General features: G+C 41.5%; 1 protein-coding gene and 1 pseudogene across 5 annotated transcripts in view; both read left to right on the forward strand.

The window, feature by feature from the left end:
* Positions 1–15,471, forward strand: part of LHFPL2 (LHFPL tetraspan subfamily member 2) — a 132,891-nt gene extending 117,420 nt beyond the window's left edge. For all 5 annotated transcript variants that reach the window (XM_068667110.1, XM_068667112.1, XM_068667111.1 and 2 more), the window contains one exon: positions 10,854–15,471. In XM_068667110.1, coding sequence (XP_068523211.1) covers positions 10,854–11,110 — 257 coding nt within the window. In that variant the 3' untranslated portion in view covers positions 11,111–15,471. The remainder of the gene's footprint in view (positions 1–10,853) is intronic.
* LOC137848221 (uncharacterized) lies at positions 11,162–15,471 on the forward strand (annotated as a pseudogene).
* Positions 15,472–17,807: the final 2,336 nt, after the last annotated feature.

Raw genomic sequence — 17,807 nt, forward strand, 5'->3', positions numbered from 1 at the left:
ACTCGTTTTCTCAAGATTAATTTTATTGGGTCCACTGCTACTTTTGTGCCAGTAGCATTACAGCATCTGCTTACTTAGTTGAAAGTATTTTCCTTATGACTTATCACAGCTGTTAATTTCAACTTTCTCAGTCCCTGAGTTTTGGAAAACACTTAAGCATGTTGTAAGAAGGATAGCTGTCGGCATGGTTAATCCATATGAGGATTATGATATCTAGACTAATGCCCTGGCCGGAGAACAACTTGATACAGCCCTGCCTGATTGTTTTAAACTTAAGATCATTCTTTCAAATGTGAGTAATGTATTTATTTTTTTAAACAAGAGTAGGAAAAGAATTCACACAATCGTTTTGTTTATCAGTGTATATCAACCCAATATCTCTAAGTATGTCAAACATCTCATTTTCAAAGACAAGATGCACCCACAGTAGAGTCATCTACAGGAACTCAGGATCTTGCAGACTTAATCGCATTTAAAATCTCTATATCTTTGCTGTGGATATTTAATATAATTAAAAACATACACCAAGTTAATTTATTCCTGGAATTCATCATGAAAACACAAAAACAGATACCGGATATATCTTTTCTGTCTAGCAACATTGGTTGTGACCTGGATGATGCCTACAATGAAATTATAGAACAGAAAGCCACATCTTTTCTGCTACGGCCCTTGGACAAATGCGCAAACTCTCATTTAGGTCAGTGGGAAGGAGCCATGTACATATCTGGCCCACAGAGGGTTTTTGTTGTTGTTACTGAAAATTATAAATGCAAGGTTATAAAGGAAGAAAATATGGCTTCTGTTTGAAATCCTGTAACTCCTTTCTAATAGAGCACAACCTTGTATCAATTGTTTTCAGGCTGCACATCTTTCTACACGCCTTTCACTCTGGACGTGTAGAAATAGTAATCAGCGATCCTGGTTCTGGAAATGTTTGCAGGTTGTTTCATCTGGAAAAGAATCTTTTCCCTGCAATAGAGTGCAGAGAAGGGAGCCATGTAATTAAATAGATAATTACTTCCCAGCAGCAAGGGGTCCGTGCAGACTTTCATTCAAATGTCTTTTGGGGGAAAGTGTTCTATTTTTACAGTCAATGAATTAGGGGCTAGAAGAGGCAGCGTGTTAATATGCAGTAGTTGATAAGAACCAATTCAAAGCAGATTGTCAGAGTAAACACCTAGTTTTATGAAGTAACTAATTGGAGATCCTCTACTGATACACTGTGGTACAAATGTACGATGATTATGTATGTTTACAAGCTTTGTTTGGGCTTTGTTACTTCCCTGTGCTAAGTAATATAACTGAAAGATAAGCAGGATGGGAGTCGCATAGGATGCAGCCCAAGCCAGCCAAACACAACGTTGTTTATGCTGCTGATATAAAAAAACCTTTCCTCGCCTTCTGGCACCTCCGTTGGAAAAGCCCATGTGGCCATGCGGTGCCTGGAGCTCTCTTCACCCATGGGGCTGTCCCCACGGCTCACCCTGCACGTCACCAGCACCCCAGTCTTGAGGCAGAGAGCTGGCAGGGATGAGTTCCCTTTGTCCCTTCCTCACACTTCCTCTTCTGGGGCCCAAATGCTGCAAGTCTGGGATTCCCTCCATCGCCCGCCGGTGGTTCCTCCTGCAGCATGGCTGGGGAGTTGACAAAGCTTCTTCCTGCATGAGACTGTGACAGCATCCCACTTCAGTGTTCTTCTCTCCTCACCCCGTGTGGAGGTTGCCTTCATACTTCACCCCATTGTATTGCTGTCCAGCTTTTCCTCTGGTTCTCCCGCCTTGTTGTATGAGGCTGGCTTCCCCTGGCACCTGTCCTGCTCAGGCCCAAACACTGAAGCCTCTTCCCACTGCGCTTTCTGTTCTCAGCTCTCCTCTGTTCATTCTTCTCTCCTTTCTATGCTCTATTATTTTTAACTCTTATTTAAGCTCATCCCTTCTCCTGTTACTGGTTGTGTTCCCTTGTGGGTCCCTCTTAGATGCTAATGCAGAACCTGGGCAGTAGTTCAGCTGCAGGAGCTGTACTCTCAAATGCAAGGAGGTTTCTGGACAGTTTTCTAACACCAAGATGCAAAACCTGCTTTGAAGCCAGCTGCATCTTTACATCTCATGCACTAAGAAAGATTTCAGCATGCTGCACGTATTGGTCATCGTTTCCACGTGGGCGGGTGGCTGATGGGGAAGATGACCCGAGCAGAGCGTGATGGGAACCATCTGAAGGCAAAGAGGATCAGGAGCTGCTGGTGGGGGGGATCCAGCTGGGGGGCGGCTGGGGGGCTCCGGGGAATTTGTGGTGTGTGTGTGGGACTGATTGCCCCTGGCTGCAGGAGCTGAGGAGGCCACTGGGAGTTGTGGGGAGGAAGCAGGAGGGCAGTCAGGACATCCCTCAGAGGTGGAGCAGGAGGAGAGCAAGCTGCAGCGGGGGCATGAGGCTGCTCCAAGCATGACGTGAAGACTTGTGGTAGCGGCAGAGAAGTTTAGGATATTCAACTGCATGTTGTCAAGAAGCGATGCTGTGTCAGAGAAGGGGCCAAGCTGGTGAGCAAGGAAAGCACTGTGTGCACTCATGTGGCTGCCTGCGGGTGACAAGAGGCTGTGGCTTGCTGGGCAGTAGCAAAGCAGAGCAAGAGCAGTTTTGCCCTCAATGGCAAGGGAACTTCTTGTTTGTCTTTCTGAAGTGCAGAGCATGCATTTTTCAAAAGCATATTTCCTCTTGGATTCAGCTTAGGATTTTTCTATTCTGATGCCAGAGCTCTGAATGCTTGGAGTGGGAAGAAAGAAAAAGGGGCGGGAGGGGGAGGTTGGAGGAAGAAGGGTATTTCTAATGGAAATCCTGACGGTCTGAACCACTCTTGCTGTTTGTGGTATAGTGCTTCCTGTAACCTACATGGCCAAATGCCAGCGTGACATCTAATACACGCTTGGCTGCTGAAAGTTCAAGCTAAGGGGACTGCTATGTTGGAGCAAGAGGGAGTATGCCAGGGAAGGAAAATGAGTTCAAGTGCTAAATTGCTGTTGGGCCTGAGGGACGGTATTAGTAACTTTAAAGAAATAAAGTGAAGATGTCAGTGTTTGGTTAGATTTGGAGGTCAGCTCATCTCCCGTGCTACCAAAGTGGGCTCACAGAGATGAGCAGACACTCAGCAGACTGTAAATGCTCAGGTCTTCACAGATAAAGTGAGGCAGCTGGAGTTATTAGCAAAGATACATCCCTTCCATCAAATGGTGCTCAGTGTGAGGCCCTCGTGTGACTCCCTGAGAAATGCTTCACTGGAGCACGTGTGTGCACAAAGGTTTGTTACCTGTAGTGGTGCTGGCAGGATGCTGGGAACGCCTTTTCATCTCCTTTGCATCCTGCTGCCCTGGGAGAGAGCTGGCTGCCCCGTGAGGGGCAGGGAGGGAAACAGAGGAGGGATCCCCTTGTGGTGGGTATTTCCTTCCAGGCATCAGAGCCAAGGCTGCTGCTGCTGTTGTATATAGGCAGCAAACCCTGCAGGAGAATATCCAAATGCAACAGAGGCGGTGCTTTCATTTGAACACAGGAAAAAAAAAGATGAAAGCAGCTCGGCCTCGGTGGGCAGAGGGGTGAGGGCGGTCTGCTTGCGCTGCGGGGTCAGTACCGAGGAAATGGAACGGAACGAAAAAATGTCTCGGAGCCCTTTCACCTCTTTGTTTAAACCGAGGCAAATTGTTGCTTCGGCCTCCTTTACAGAGCCGTGGTCACGAGGTGTTTTTCTTTCCCTTTCTGCTGATTCAGCACAACCGATTCATGTTTTTGAGGGCACTGGCAGCAGCCAGTTGGACAGCGGTGGAAGAGGTTACAGCAAGAGCTGTGAAACGTGCTGGGTCTTTTCCTCCACTTTTCGTGGACGGAATATTTGACATTGCCTGGTATTTCCTTTCCTAGCTAAGGAACCTCCCGAATTTAACCATCCACAGTTTAGTTTCTCATGTGGTAGCTTCAAACCTGTTATTGGCTGTCTCAGATTGAAGACTCGTGATGCCCTGGTGGCTGCGCCTCTGTGCTTGCCCCACACGAGGATGGAGCTGAACAGGGGGGTCTGGGTGAGTTGCTGGGAGCAGGGTTGTTTTGGGTGATGGGTGGGGTCATCACAAACACAATGAGATGCAATTTGTCCCCCTGAAAGCAGGAGTGTACAAGCTGCACTTTGTTAGAGAGAATACCAAGCAGTAATGTTATACCAATATTGGGAAAAAAATATTAAAACAAAGCCACCCCAAACCCCATACAGGAATCCCCCATATGCTGTCATTCTGCCAAAGCAACCCACATCAAGGCTTTATAAACTGACTTCTTTTTGGCTTTTCCTGTGGGTAGCAAAATACACAGAATAGTCATAAGAGCCTCAGCATCTCACCCGTAGCCCTCCCCTCTACCTCCTGTCATACACATCCTCTACCGTGTGCTCAGGCCCTTGTTTGCACACCTCGCAGAGCTTCTCCCCTTGCTTTTTGCATGAAAAAGAGCAAGCTGCCAGCCACTTGCTTTCGGGGCTGCTGGCCCCCATCCAGGGAGACCGAGGGTGGCAGGTTGGGGACAGGGCATGGGCCCCACTGGCTGCAGCCTGCTGGCACTACCTGCTCCCCTGAGCCCGCCCCACTGACTTTGATCAGATTAAGAGCTGATTGCCAAAACGTTTGCGGTCATGAAGGTGTCTGTTCTGTGGTGGCTGTCACTGAAGTTGCTTGCATCTGCACAAGCCTCTTTGGGTTAAGGTAGTGTACTGCATTGACCCGATTTTATAAAAGCAGGGTTATTTGTCCTAGATGGTGGCATGCCCTTGCACCGAAGTGATAATTTGCTGTGGTTGTACAGAGGAGGAGAACAAGCAGAGTCGCTGCCCACATCGCCTGCGTGGTGTTGAACAAGGCTAATTCTTCCCTGCCTTCACCTTTCTCCTCCTCTGCTGAAATAATGTTGTTGCTGGGTTGTGCCTGCGCTGTGGGGGCCTGTTGCACTGCCACCTCATTGATCACAGCTGCTTAATTTCCTGTTTCTTCAGCAGCATTTAAAACTTTCTTTTTTTTTTTTTTTTTTTTTCCTTTCTATTTTGCTAGGAAATGAGAAGATAGTTTCAGGATTTGCAATGGAAATTGGCTTTGTTAGTATACACTGTTGTTTAATGTGGCACAACAGCAGCTGCACGGGAGACTGTCAAAACTAAATAGCATGCCTCCACTTATCTAAACAGGCATCTGTCTGCGTAACCCCTTTCTTGAGGGCTGATCCCAGGGATGGAATGAGAAAGCGTTTGCGCAGCTCCCACCCCCAGCACGCGGCGTGACACACACATGCCCGTCACGACTGACCAGTTTGTTGGTGTCCGGTGATGTTAGCCCAGGAACAGTACAGCAGAGTGTAAAAACCAGCAGAAACAATTGCTTGCTGACGTTCTAGGCTCTTAGGAAAGGGAAAAAAGGAAAAACAAACAAACAAACAAACAAACAAACAGATTTTCATATCAGAAGATCATTACTGAACTGTCTTCAGAAACTGTTCCTCACAGCAACGCACTCTGTCATGTTCATACTGGTATTTCTCAGTATGAGAAGTGGTTTTACTCAGGTGGTTTAGGAGGAGGAAGCTGCTTCTGTTTCTTTGTAACATAGAAGGGCTAGTGTTTAACTGGTTGTCCACATTGTAATCAGGAACAGACCAATAATCCTAACAAAATCTAAATCCAATCTAAATTTTCTATTTCTTAAGGCTTCTTTTTGAAGGCAGGTGACTTGGAATTGATAACATAACATTGTGGGGGCAAATTCCCTCCAGTGGAACATGGGAAGATGTTCTCTGCTGACAGACTTATAACAAGACGTTTTAGATGAGTTATCTGGATAAAAAGATTTTTTAAATAAGGCTTCTGCTGTTTTTCATAAGCACCTGACTGCATTGCGTAGCCTAGTTTCAGATCTCTGTTTTAAGGAATCCTAAGGGTAAAGGCATAGTAGAGCTGGCAACAACTAACAAGAAGTAAAATGTAGGTAATGCTGCACCCACTGCAACGTAGCTGTGCTAAGAGAGAGGGGGTGAAATCTTCAACAGAGCATGCTTGAGTTTTGCAAGTCTGCATAGAAGTGCAGTGGAAAATAACCTTGTGTCATGTTTTCAGAATGAATTTGTTCCTCCCATCAGAAGAAACAAGCAGCAGTAACTCACAGGTAGATTGGCTGTGAATTAAAATTAATTTACTGTATGTTAAGTGGCAGGAGCTGAAAGTATTCTTGCAGAAAACTTTCTTTCAGAAAGGAAAAAAATTTGTTCTCTGCTCTTGATTCTGCCTTGAAGATTGGCTTCTGTTCAGATACACTGGGACAAAAGCAAAAAATGATTTATTAAGAAATCCTTATCATTATAATTTACCGTCCTCCTGCCAGATCCATCTTAAGGCAAACTGTCGACAGGAGATAATTGTTGCTTCATTAGATTATGCTGACATGGTTATACAACACAGAAATGAGCTTTGTACTTCTATGACTAATGAAAATTTAAGTGCTTTAATCTTGACTTACAACATTAAACGGCTTAGAAAGCCGCAACATGTGGATTAAATACAGAAGGAATACTTAAATGTATCAAGCATAGGAGTGACAGTCAAATTCAAGACTTGTAAGAGTTAATTGATCCAGAGAGCAACTTCTTTTACGTGAATCAGGAGATTGTGCTAGGAAGTGGTCTTGTGTCCCTGTGCACTGTGATTATGAATGGAGGCCAAGGACGAGCCACTTGGCTCCTGTTCCAGCCCCTGGTTAGCTCCAGGACAAACGCTGCCACCTTTCATTCACTTGCTCCTGGCTCCATGCCCTCCTCCACCATCCGCCTCTGGGCGCTTCAGAAAACAAAACCAAGTACCCCTACACTGCCCTGTGCTGTCCGAAAATGACTGGAAACCAGTTAATCTTCATTTTCCCTCTGTCTTGCTGCAAGGGAGGCTATGGCCATGATGAAACAGTTGTGGGTGTGCTGCTCAGGGTCATCTCGCTTGTTCCTTGCTCTTGGTCTCTGCATGCTTTGTGTGAAAAGGACATTGTCAGCTATTGGAGGCAGAAACTATGAGCAGAGCTGCCAAGCTCTGCAGGAATGCAAATAAGTAACAAAAATAGGAGAGATGCAGGCAGGTGAGCCCCAGGGACTGAGCAGCGGGCTACAGAAAGGCAGAGACTCAGGCAATTAAGCGGAGCTGTAAGAGACCTGGCCAGGCTGAGCCCTGTGGACACTAACATGAGAAATCAGTGCTGAAAATTTACCAGTCTGGCCAGATGCTATCCTGTAATTGTTTTTTGCTCAACTGCAGCTGCTTGCATGTGTGTGAGATGTAGATCAAGGCTATGGCATTAGCCACAGAAACACCCCTGTGGGTTTTGCATGCTGCTTAAAATGGTTGTGCAGCAACCCTTGGGTTAGAGGTGAGAGCACGCAGAGACTGAACTATTCACATTGCATTTAACCATTTCTTGTGTGTAAAGTAGAGCTTAGTCTTCCAAGGAGCATCCTGCCCTTGCTACCACTGATACATCTGACCTTGTTCTCTCCACATGGGCATTTTCCTCCATTCCGCGTCTGTGATTCCAGAAGCACAGAGCAGTTTTCTTCTGGTCTCTGAAGTTACTGCTCTGGCTACAGGTGGTTGGACAGTGAAGTGCTGACTTCTGCCATAGACCATGGTTTGCTCTGGGGCTGGGTGATTAAGAATCTTCCATCCGTTCTGTTTAAGCTGCAGGAACCACTGAGACGAGCTCTGCAGCATGTGACCATCCCTTCTGTAGTCACTGGGAAGCAGCAGACAAAGTTCCTCCTCATCCTTTACTCGAACCTCCCTTTCTGGGCAGCCTCCACGGGGAGGGAGAGTCAGGAGGGTACCTTTGAACCCTGCACAGCTCCGCCGCTGCACTTTGGAGCTTTGAGCTGGTTACAGGATGAGGTGTCCATGCCTCTCTGCTCGCTGATAGTCGGTGTCAGGGAGTGCCATTTCTGTTGTGGGTGTGCTGAACTGGCTTAATTGGATAATCGTTATCAGCTTTCCCTAACAAGTAGGAACCAGGGATTACTGAAATTACGAATGACATAAAATATTAGTGATAGTGAGAAGAGGTGTGTTCTCAGAAGCTCTGTGTCTGCACTCAAATTGAGTAGATAGGAGGTTCAGTGGTGAAAACTTTTTTTTTTTTTTTTTTCCCTTTATTACCATGTGAGGCCAACATGTGATTCAGAAGTTAGCTACCTGGAGGGGATGGGGGCAAAGAAGTGAAAATCTGGGCTGTGGCCATGGTCACAGTTAAATTTTCTCCAGATCTTTTTGACTGAGAAAGTGGCTGAGAAAGTTTATCCAATTGTGGGCTGCATTCAACATTTCTTTCGGAATTTTCTGTACTCTTAAAAAAAAAAAAAAAAAAAAAAAAAAAAGGTCTGAATTCAGTAACATACTGATGACTACACTTGACAGCAGTTCTGTAGCCTTTTGGTGGTAGCTGAGTTTTGGGTAGTGGCTTCTCAACCAGGGCAATACATCTCGTGAAACAGTAGCTTTCAGGGGTCATTCAGCACTCTATTTTTGGTTAAAAGAGGTGGATGTAACTTCTCAGTCCTGCCGTGACTCAGCCGGAAGCTAGTTTGTAGTTAAACGCAGGACCTTCAGGTTTGTTAGTGATGGGGTGGTGAACGTCAAAAGCTTCCTTGGCAGCAGCAGCTACAGTGGCATTTCAGGCCTGGTTTTGTAATTCAGTGCTGGTGATTTTTAACTAACAAAGGGCTTGTGATCATTAGAGAAAATGGCAACTGGAACATATTAATAATGTACAGTCAGAAAAATACATTGTTTAGTCATGCTGGTTATGCTGAACAGGAAACTAGTGATGAATTGAGGAGAGGAACTGCTGGTGTTTAGTCTGAAACGGCTGCTGGGCTCAGCAGGATGAAAGCACAGCTTACCCAGGTCTGTCCAAGATAAAGCAATACTTTACACTTAATGTAGTTAGGCCAATCAGACAGGAAACACTGCACAAAATCTGTCGCTGGTTCTTAAATGTAAACAGTGATGAAATCCCTTCAAAGAGAATGGGTATCATTCACTAGCGGATTTTGCTGCCCTCAAAACTAGTGGCATTTAGTTCATTCATGCCGATGTTGTTCTATCATCATTAGAAAAATACTGGATTAATGACTTCTGTGAAATGTCTGGCATTTACAGACATTAATTTCACACAATTGGATGATGTTTTTGCATTTTGTGTATATTCTATGCTTACTAGCAAGGACTCAGCTTTTCTTAGGAATTATTATTTTTATTTTGGCTGAATTTCTTTAAACAAACAATTAAGGGAATCTAATGTGCTGTAGAATGGACTGTTCTAGCTGCACAGAAGATGGGAACAAGTCTTAACAATTGTTCTTGGTAATCTCTTAGTACAGAAAACAAGAAGACTTTTCTGTTTCATCAGCCAGTAGAAAGTCTGGTATAAGATGAAATCTAGGAATGAACCAGTGCCACAAATAAAAAGCACAACTTTTTCAGCTCACTTATAGATGGTGATAATACCTTTGCTTGCTATCATCCTCAAGATGCCAGGCTGAATAAAGGGCTTTACAGTGCAGGACAAATAAATCAGGTGTAATACTTACGTGATTTGGAAGGCTGTATTCATTTTCTGGATGAATTGGTTGTCTTTATGCAAAAACTGCTTTGTGTAATTCTTCCTGTTCTTCTGAGTAAAAGTTGAAAGAAAACAGTAGAAAGCAAATGTAGATACCTATGCATTGCCTTGATGTTTAACTATGTACCTTGTAGGAAGGAGATTAGCTTTTATCTCACTGTGATTTTTAGCAGAGTTTGCATGAAAGCACTACAACCTCTAGCATACTAGGCATTTTGATTAAAGCTCTAACCTTTGTACAAAGATGCATCATGTGTACAGGGACTCTAATATGACCTTTTCATTTCCTAATGAAGCCCTTCACTGCTTAGGTAAAGATTGGTCCTCAGAGAAAACTATCAATAAGAGAGACAATCAGATGAGCAAAACATCTCCTCTGAGCTTTTTAATTCCAGCCAGAAGTGCAATAAATAAGTTCAAGTGGTTTATTAAGATCAGGAGCTGAGACTTTCGCTTCTGCATTGCTAGAAACTTTCTTTCCTGTGTAAGTTCTACAGCAGCCGATCACCTCTTTAGAAGAGCCCAGTGTTACCTACACACTGGCAGTGGATACTTACATCCGTTCATTAGCGGCTGACCCCAGAGTCTCTTCATTGCAGAAGAAGCTTATTGAAATTGCTGGATGATTTTTCTACATCGTCCTAATGTGGACATGTAAGGAGATGTTCTATGAGACTGATTTTTCCAGATAAGAAAATAAACAGGACAAATCCAGAGGAAAAGGACAAACATTTATGAATGACTAAATAAAGCTAAATAAAAAATTGTTAAGTGGATGCAAACATTTGTACGTATTTGAAATGTGGAAGTATAACAATATGTAGAGATGCTCAAATGTTTGCAAGCTCTGTACACCTAACAGTAATGTGTGAAAACAAACAACAGGGAAGGAATACATAGAGTAAAATTAACAACAAGGTTATTATCATATGTATATTCATATATATCCATATAATGTAGGATAGTTACAGTTTTAAATAAAATGCTGCAAAGTGCTACAGCAATTTAGCATTAGTACATTAATTAGTACAATTAGTAAAGGAAGTACAAATAGGAAAGGTGGATGAAAGAGCTGTCTTCCCCCAGTTATTAGTAGTCATAACTGTTCGTACGTGTGTTTCATTTGGTGTTAGACTTATCTTTTGTTAATCTTCTGTCTTTTCTTTCTGTTTCTCTTTCTAGGCCTCTTCCTTATCTTAGGCTTGATACTTTACCCTGCAGGTTGGGGATGCCAGAAAGCAATAAGCTATTGTGGACATTACGCTTCTGCTTACAAACTAGGAGACTGCTCCTTGGGCTGGGCTTTCTACACTGCTATTGGTGGCACTGTTCTGACGTTCATCTGTGCGGTCTTCTCGGCGCAAGCTGAAATTGCTACATCCAGTGACAAAGTGCAAGAAGAAATAGAAGAAGGAAAAAACCTTATCTGCCTCCTTTAACTCCAGTGGAGAAAACACCAGTGCCTGGTTATTAATTTTCAGTATAATTGACTGGATAAGGAGATCTACTTTCCAGTTTCCACCGTTTGTGTGATTGAGCCCCATGCAGTCCAGCCCTGAACTACTGAAATGATCTTTCTTCTTTGCTGGGCAATGAGGATCAAATAAAGGATTCTAAGAAAGCAGAATGTAAATACTTGCGAATTTTTTAGTTTCATTATGTTATCAGGACATTGTGGAATATACTAATCAGATTGGGGATGTGAGGAATCATGTATACATTGGGGATATTGTTAAGACTGACAAATTCTGATAGATTGGATTGCCTTGCCCGCCTTGGTCACTTTGAAGAATCTGGATTTAAAATAATGAAAGCCAGCACATTTTTTCATATACAGAGGAGAAGCCTATTTTAATTGGGCTTTGTTTCCAAGGGCTCCCCTCATCTGTGACTATTTCACCACCACCTGGTTTGGTACCATATTTTTCATTGAGGTGCTTTTTGATATTGAACTTCCTGAAAGTACAGTGCCTTCTCGGAAGTGTTGAGATAACGGAGAGAGCAAAGCTGACATGACAGTTTACACTAATCTTTAAGCAGTTAAAGTTGAATCCCTTTCTTCAGCTTGAAACTAACAACACAATATGCATGCCCCTTGTTGTTTAGCAGGTAAATTATTTTGGTTTAGACTATGCACAGAAGCTGTTGTTACACTGGCTTTCACTTGACTCTGATAAAAGTGTTAGAAATACCATTTTACCATATGTTCAGTAAAGTATTTTTACAGCTACTCTGCTTTTATTTGAAATCCCTGAAATCCCAAGCAGATGATAATTCCCCACAGCACAGCTTAGCATTATCTTGTGAATGCCAACAGCTGGGATGGGGCTTAAGACTCTTCTACAAACGTAGATCAAATGTTGGACTTCAATGGTATTATTCTTGCTCTTGCCAGTGAAACTTCATTCCTAGTCTACAGATCAGTATGTCTCATGTCCCAGAGCCAACTGAGTCTTTAAGAAATCTAAATTTTTCAGGAAGTCATGCCAAATTCTAAATGGCTGGGAAGATCTTTTCCCATTTTTTAAACCACATGTAGTATGGAGCCTTTTCCAACTAAATCAGCAGAAATAAAACAGACCTTGCCACAAATGACATTCCTTTCTCAAAGGCAGTTGGTTGCATTACTTGTGGTGTCCCATCACTTACTAGAACTACTTATAAAAACAAATCTTAAAGGTATTTTAAAAAAAAGGAATGATGCAACTGTGGCATATGAGCATTGGGAAGAATTCATGTGAGAAGTGATTCTCATGAAATTTAAGTGAATTTTAGATTCTTCATCTTACTTAGTGGATCTTACTTTGTTTCACATCATCCAGTAATAGCGATGCTCTCTATCACTTCACTGTAGAATGTGAGCAGAGATTCAGGTTTATCGCCGCGTCAGTCTATCAAAGTGTGCCATAAGGTATTTATAGATATTAAAAATTGTTACTCTGCAGGTAGAAGACTAATTTCCACACACTGCTCCTCCCCGGTGACGCGAAATACAAGTCTCTTTCAGCAGCCACTAGAGCAAGCACAGGGCTAGCCATGAGCTAACAAGCGAGCACGAGCAGTCCCGGTGTTGGAGCACCCCTTCAGTGCCTGCTGTGCCCCCCAGATGCTGCCTAGGCCTGGCTGACCTGTGCAGCAAAGCAGGCTCAGCTCCTCAGTGCCCAGACAGGGCACATCAGTGCCCACTGTGTGTTCAAGCCACATGCCAGATGGATGCAGAGGTGACTGCTGAGCCACTGGTCAAAAACCAGGATTAACTTCTGGCAATATTAAAAAGGGATTGTTTTAATCTAGCCTCCTCTTGCATGCACCTGTTGCTGCAGCCCACTTCCACCATAGTCTAGATTTTAAAACGGGTAATTTTATTCTTAATATTTAATTTTAAAAACATAACACCACCAACAAAACAACAAAGTTATTGTCTGTAACTATTCATGCCAACTAGCTGCACAAAGCAAGACTTAGTTTAACAGATCAAAACTACTAGTGAAAACTGGTGTCCGAGGATAAAAAAAAAAAAACAAAAAACAAAAAACCCACAGCCATATTGTCCTGTCCACACTTGTGCTTTTCATGTTTTTTTCCTAGACACACAAACGTACCCTGTGAAGGACATGCATGTTACTTGTACTTAAAGCCTAGCACAGCTGCTGGCTGGTACAACACAGCCTTCTGGTGTTCCTCTTGAGCCCTCTACTGGAGTGCACACTACTGCGGCTGGGGCATTAGCTCAGTTGTGCTTTTGTGGACAGTGTAACGGGAAAAGAGGGGCTAGTAAGAATAAGAGTAGCCTGTAAGTTGGTGAAAAATGAATTACAAATTAGATTTACGGTTTTAGCCTGTCTTAGGTGGGTAGCAATCCAATGTCAATGTTGCCACTGCCAAGTCTTGAAACTATATTATTGAGGAAAATGCTGCTTTGGCTTCAACACTTGATTATCCAGAATAAGGTCAGTTTTTCCAAAAGGTATGAAGGGCATATACTGCTTTGCTTTAGATGTAAATCATGAACAACCTTACTATACATTACTAGCCAAGCTCTGCTATGATCTACAGCAGGCTTAAAATTTTTAATATTGGGGTTTTAAAACACAAAGGAATTATTTTCAGTGGCATGTTTTGCTTTTGTTTGCATTTGTAACCAAGAAAAAACAGCTTTTCTGCTTGTTTCTGGTATGCTATCACCCTGGTGTGCAGCAGCATGATCAACTAACTTGCACGGATATCTATGTTTATTACATAGCACAGACAGAAGACAGGCTGGGAAGAAATACAGGAAAAAAAATAGAATTTCTTTTCTCAGGGTTCTGTTTTTCTAGCAAGTGATAAGGTGGTATATATTGCAGCTTTTCTCTGGATGAGTTTATCAGATGTAGGGTGCACTCACTAAATTTGACAGCTGTTTAAAGTTGTTCCCGAATGTCACCTCAGCAGCAGCTTTCAAAGATGTTTCCCCCAACCAGCCCCATCACCACCCAAAAAAAAAAAAAAAAGGATAATTCAGCTTAAAGCTAAATAAATTTCATGAGGGGGACTGCGGAGTGTAACTGCTTGTTAAAGTATATGCACTGCATAGGATCTAGAAGACTTTGCTGTGGATTCTTTAAAACCTGTGTGCCAATTTCTTCAGTTTAATTTTTTTTTTGTGGTATTGAAGAATTCTTCAAACATCTGTGGTTTGATCAACTTTTTAAACTTATATTCTGTAAAGTGCCATACTTTTTTTTTAATTGTAGCATATTTAAATATATATATATATATACACAAATTTGTGTGAGATGTGCAATAACAGGAATGTCTTTTTTCATAGTTTTTGCTTTTAAACAAGATATTTGGAAAGGGACTTTCCCAGGGAAGAAGTGGCTGAAGTTTTGATGGTGTGGATAAACTAAGCATAGATTAATGCAATAGAATTACAGAGTTTGAGGATGAATACAACAGTAACAGTAGCTTAAAGATTTAAGAAAAAAAATCTCTTCTAGAGGGATCTAAAATAGATCTATGTAATACAGACAACTGAAATGTGAAACTGCAGCCATCTCTGGCAAAATACAATCTAAAAGCTGAAAACGCTCAGCAAGGTTTCTTCATGTGCTTTATTTATGCACTGCAAAAAACATTGCTACTGAGCTATTTCCTGTTTGTCTATATCACCTTTGTATCTATTTTACTCAATAAAGTTCTCTGGAGTCTAAGTTTTTTTTCATCCTGATCATTTCAATTTTGCATTGTTATCCCCCATCAGAGTGTCTCACTTGCCACTCATGGTCATAAATGAAGAGGAGTTAGTCTTCCTTGAAAGCTGTGGGCACTGGTGCCTGCAATAAGGGAAGGACAGATCCCAACAAAAGCAGATCATGGCAGCAACATACACACCACAGCCACTCTCTACAGGAAGAGATGCTGTGCCAATCCAGCTAGACGAGATTTTGAGCCATGGTTTATTTGTGGTACTGTTTTTTCTGGTTTTGAGTCACCACTATGTACATTTGTTAGCACGAATGATGTACCTAATGTGTTACTTTTTAATCTGAAATTCAATTAAAATGTGAGTTTTTCAAACTGTAACAAGAGTCTGACTATCTTAATTCAAACATATTAAGTATGTTTAACCAGAGCAAGTTTTCTTTAATTGTAGCTTTAATAGCATTTAAGAGCCCAGCCCAGTGATTTTGTTAGTGTTTTAGGTTTCTAACTGACTTTAACCATTATTACCACCTACTGATCAAAAAATATGTGATTTGAAACTGTAGCTATGCATTATACAATACAGTTGCATTAAAGAGACTTTCTAATTAAATACGTCTGACGTTTTTCATTTTGCTACTAAGCACTTGTAGCTCCTTTCTCATGAAAAGAGGGGTAGAGAAAGTTATAAAACAAAAACTGCTTAATCACAGACCTTTAAATAGCATTTGATACGATGCATATTACTTTTCATCTGCAACTTGACAAACCCTAAAGAGAGGTTATATATTGCTCTCTAAGCAAATTTATGGCAGAACCAGGGGCATGGCTTTTGGTAGTTCAATGAAAAGTTGGGAAGTCTGTTTTCTTTGAAAGTTGTTAAGGCCAACTTGTATTGAATCTACATTGACATCAATTAGATTGAATTGAGCTTCTGACATTTTATGAACTTCCAAAAAGTAGTTCTTGATGAAAACTTGAAACATTTTCCTTATTTTTTAGAAACCTACAGTCCAGAAAAAAAAAGAGGATAGGTGACACTCAGTGAATCCAGAAAAAAAGAGGATAGGTGCTACTCAGTGAATCACTACTTCAGACACCCTTATGGATTTCAAAGCAGGTGTATATATATATACATGTACATACACAATGCATTCTACAAAACAAAACAAACAAACAAACAAAAAACCTGCAGAAAGAAATTTCAGTCTGCACTTTTTGTATAGCAAAAATCTCTTTTTTTTTTTTTCCAAAGTGATTAATTAATGTAAAGGGAAATGGGGAGTTCAATTCTTAAAATGTGTGAATTCCTATAGATTGCTGTGTTCTGGTAAATTGTTTCCTCAGTTCCAGATAGGATTAGAACGGTGATGCATTAAGAAAGTGAATATATATTATTAACCCAGAGTCAGTTGTATAAAGACATTGTCCTGCTCCTATGATTCATTAAAAACTTGTTTTCAAAGTCTTTTTCTTTGATTTACGGTATCCACAAAGAAGTGAAATTCTGAGAGAGCAGCAATCAGTGCACCCTAACCAGCTTGAAGTACCACTCTGCTGCAGTAAGATCGGTAGTTAATTTGTTCTGAGAAAAGTTAGTAAGAAAAGTTCAATTGCATTATTCCAACTTCTCTCAATTGATCCAACTACTTCTGTTTGGTTGCTTACCTTGGACAAAAAATATCACCTCACTACCCAAAACAGGATATATACTTTTTCTCTTGAGCATCAAAAATGCATGCACAGAAAAGCCAACAGCCCTGTACTGCAACATGGCAACATGTGCTTTGGCATGTGTGCGATGACTACAGCTCAGACAATGCATGACTGGTCAGACACAGCTCTTTTTAAAAAAACAAAATGGACTGAGCTTTAGCCAGCATATTCTACCCAATTTTAAATGGACACAGTTGTAAAACAGAAAAACTGAGTGAATGGTGACACGCAACTGGACTCTAAACCAGGCTGTACATTAGCTCTGTTCCAGGCACAATGCCAATTAATAACTCAACCTCCAACTTCAATATCAAAATCAGTCTCTGAAATTTCTCACCTTGCCAGCTGAAGGTTTCCTTCCTGAAACATGGGATACAAATGAGTAAAACCTGGTCTTCTCGATGCTTTCTACAGCAACTGCTTGTGCTGAAGTGTTGTCCTTGTATGACTACCTAGTCATCCAATAAAAGTAACTTTTTGGATGAGCTGTATATGCTTTCATTAAATAGCTAGACAATTAATTTCTTTTTTTTTTTTTCCGTACAACCCAATGTACAGTAGCATGATCCGTAAGTCATACCTCCCAGCAACACTTCTTTTTTTCCTCACTTGTGTGAGACATGGTATCTAGTTTAAGCCTAGCATGAAGTTAAACTAGTATGCTGCTGCTGAGATAAGATATCTGAACTATTTCTTAATTTTTTACACTGATGAGAATAAAAGCTCTTTGTAGGCATAAAATTAATTTGTATGGAAAAATACAAACTAAGTAGTACATTTTGAATGTAATTGAGTGAAACCTAACACTTATTTTTCTGATTATGTGATCCACTGTGCCTTCTTCATAATTTATAACTAGAATGGTCTAGATGTATGACTTTTTTTTGTGTGTGACAGAAGTATGTTTCCATAGGTATCACTGAGTTATTTCTAAACACATTTCTCTGCTCTGTGCTGTTTGCTGTGTGTGCTTGCTTTCCCAATGTAGAGCTTACAACCTCCTGAGGTAAACTAGCCTTAGCTATCATCTCCCCACAACAGCACTTAAACTGTTTAATACTTCTGATTATAAAACATGACTATTACATGGTGCAATTATGCATGCCATTTACAAGAAAATTCAAAAATTGTTCGTTTATTCTGCCACTCTCACCCTAGATCTGTAAATTACAAAGAAACAGATTAAGTTAATGAAGAACTTCACTACTACATGATATGTAGTACAGCACAGTG

The sequence above is a fragment of the Anas acuta genome, chromosome Z, assembly GCF_963932015.1.
Source record: "Anas acuta chromosome Z, bAnaAcu1.1, whole genome shotgun sequence".
NCBI lineage: Eukaryota > Metazoa > Chordata > Aves > Anseriformes > Anatidae > Anas > Anas acuta.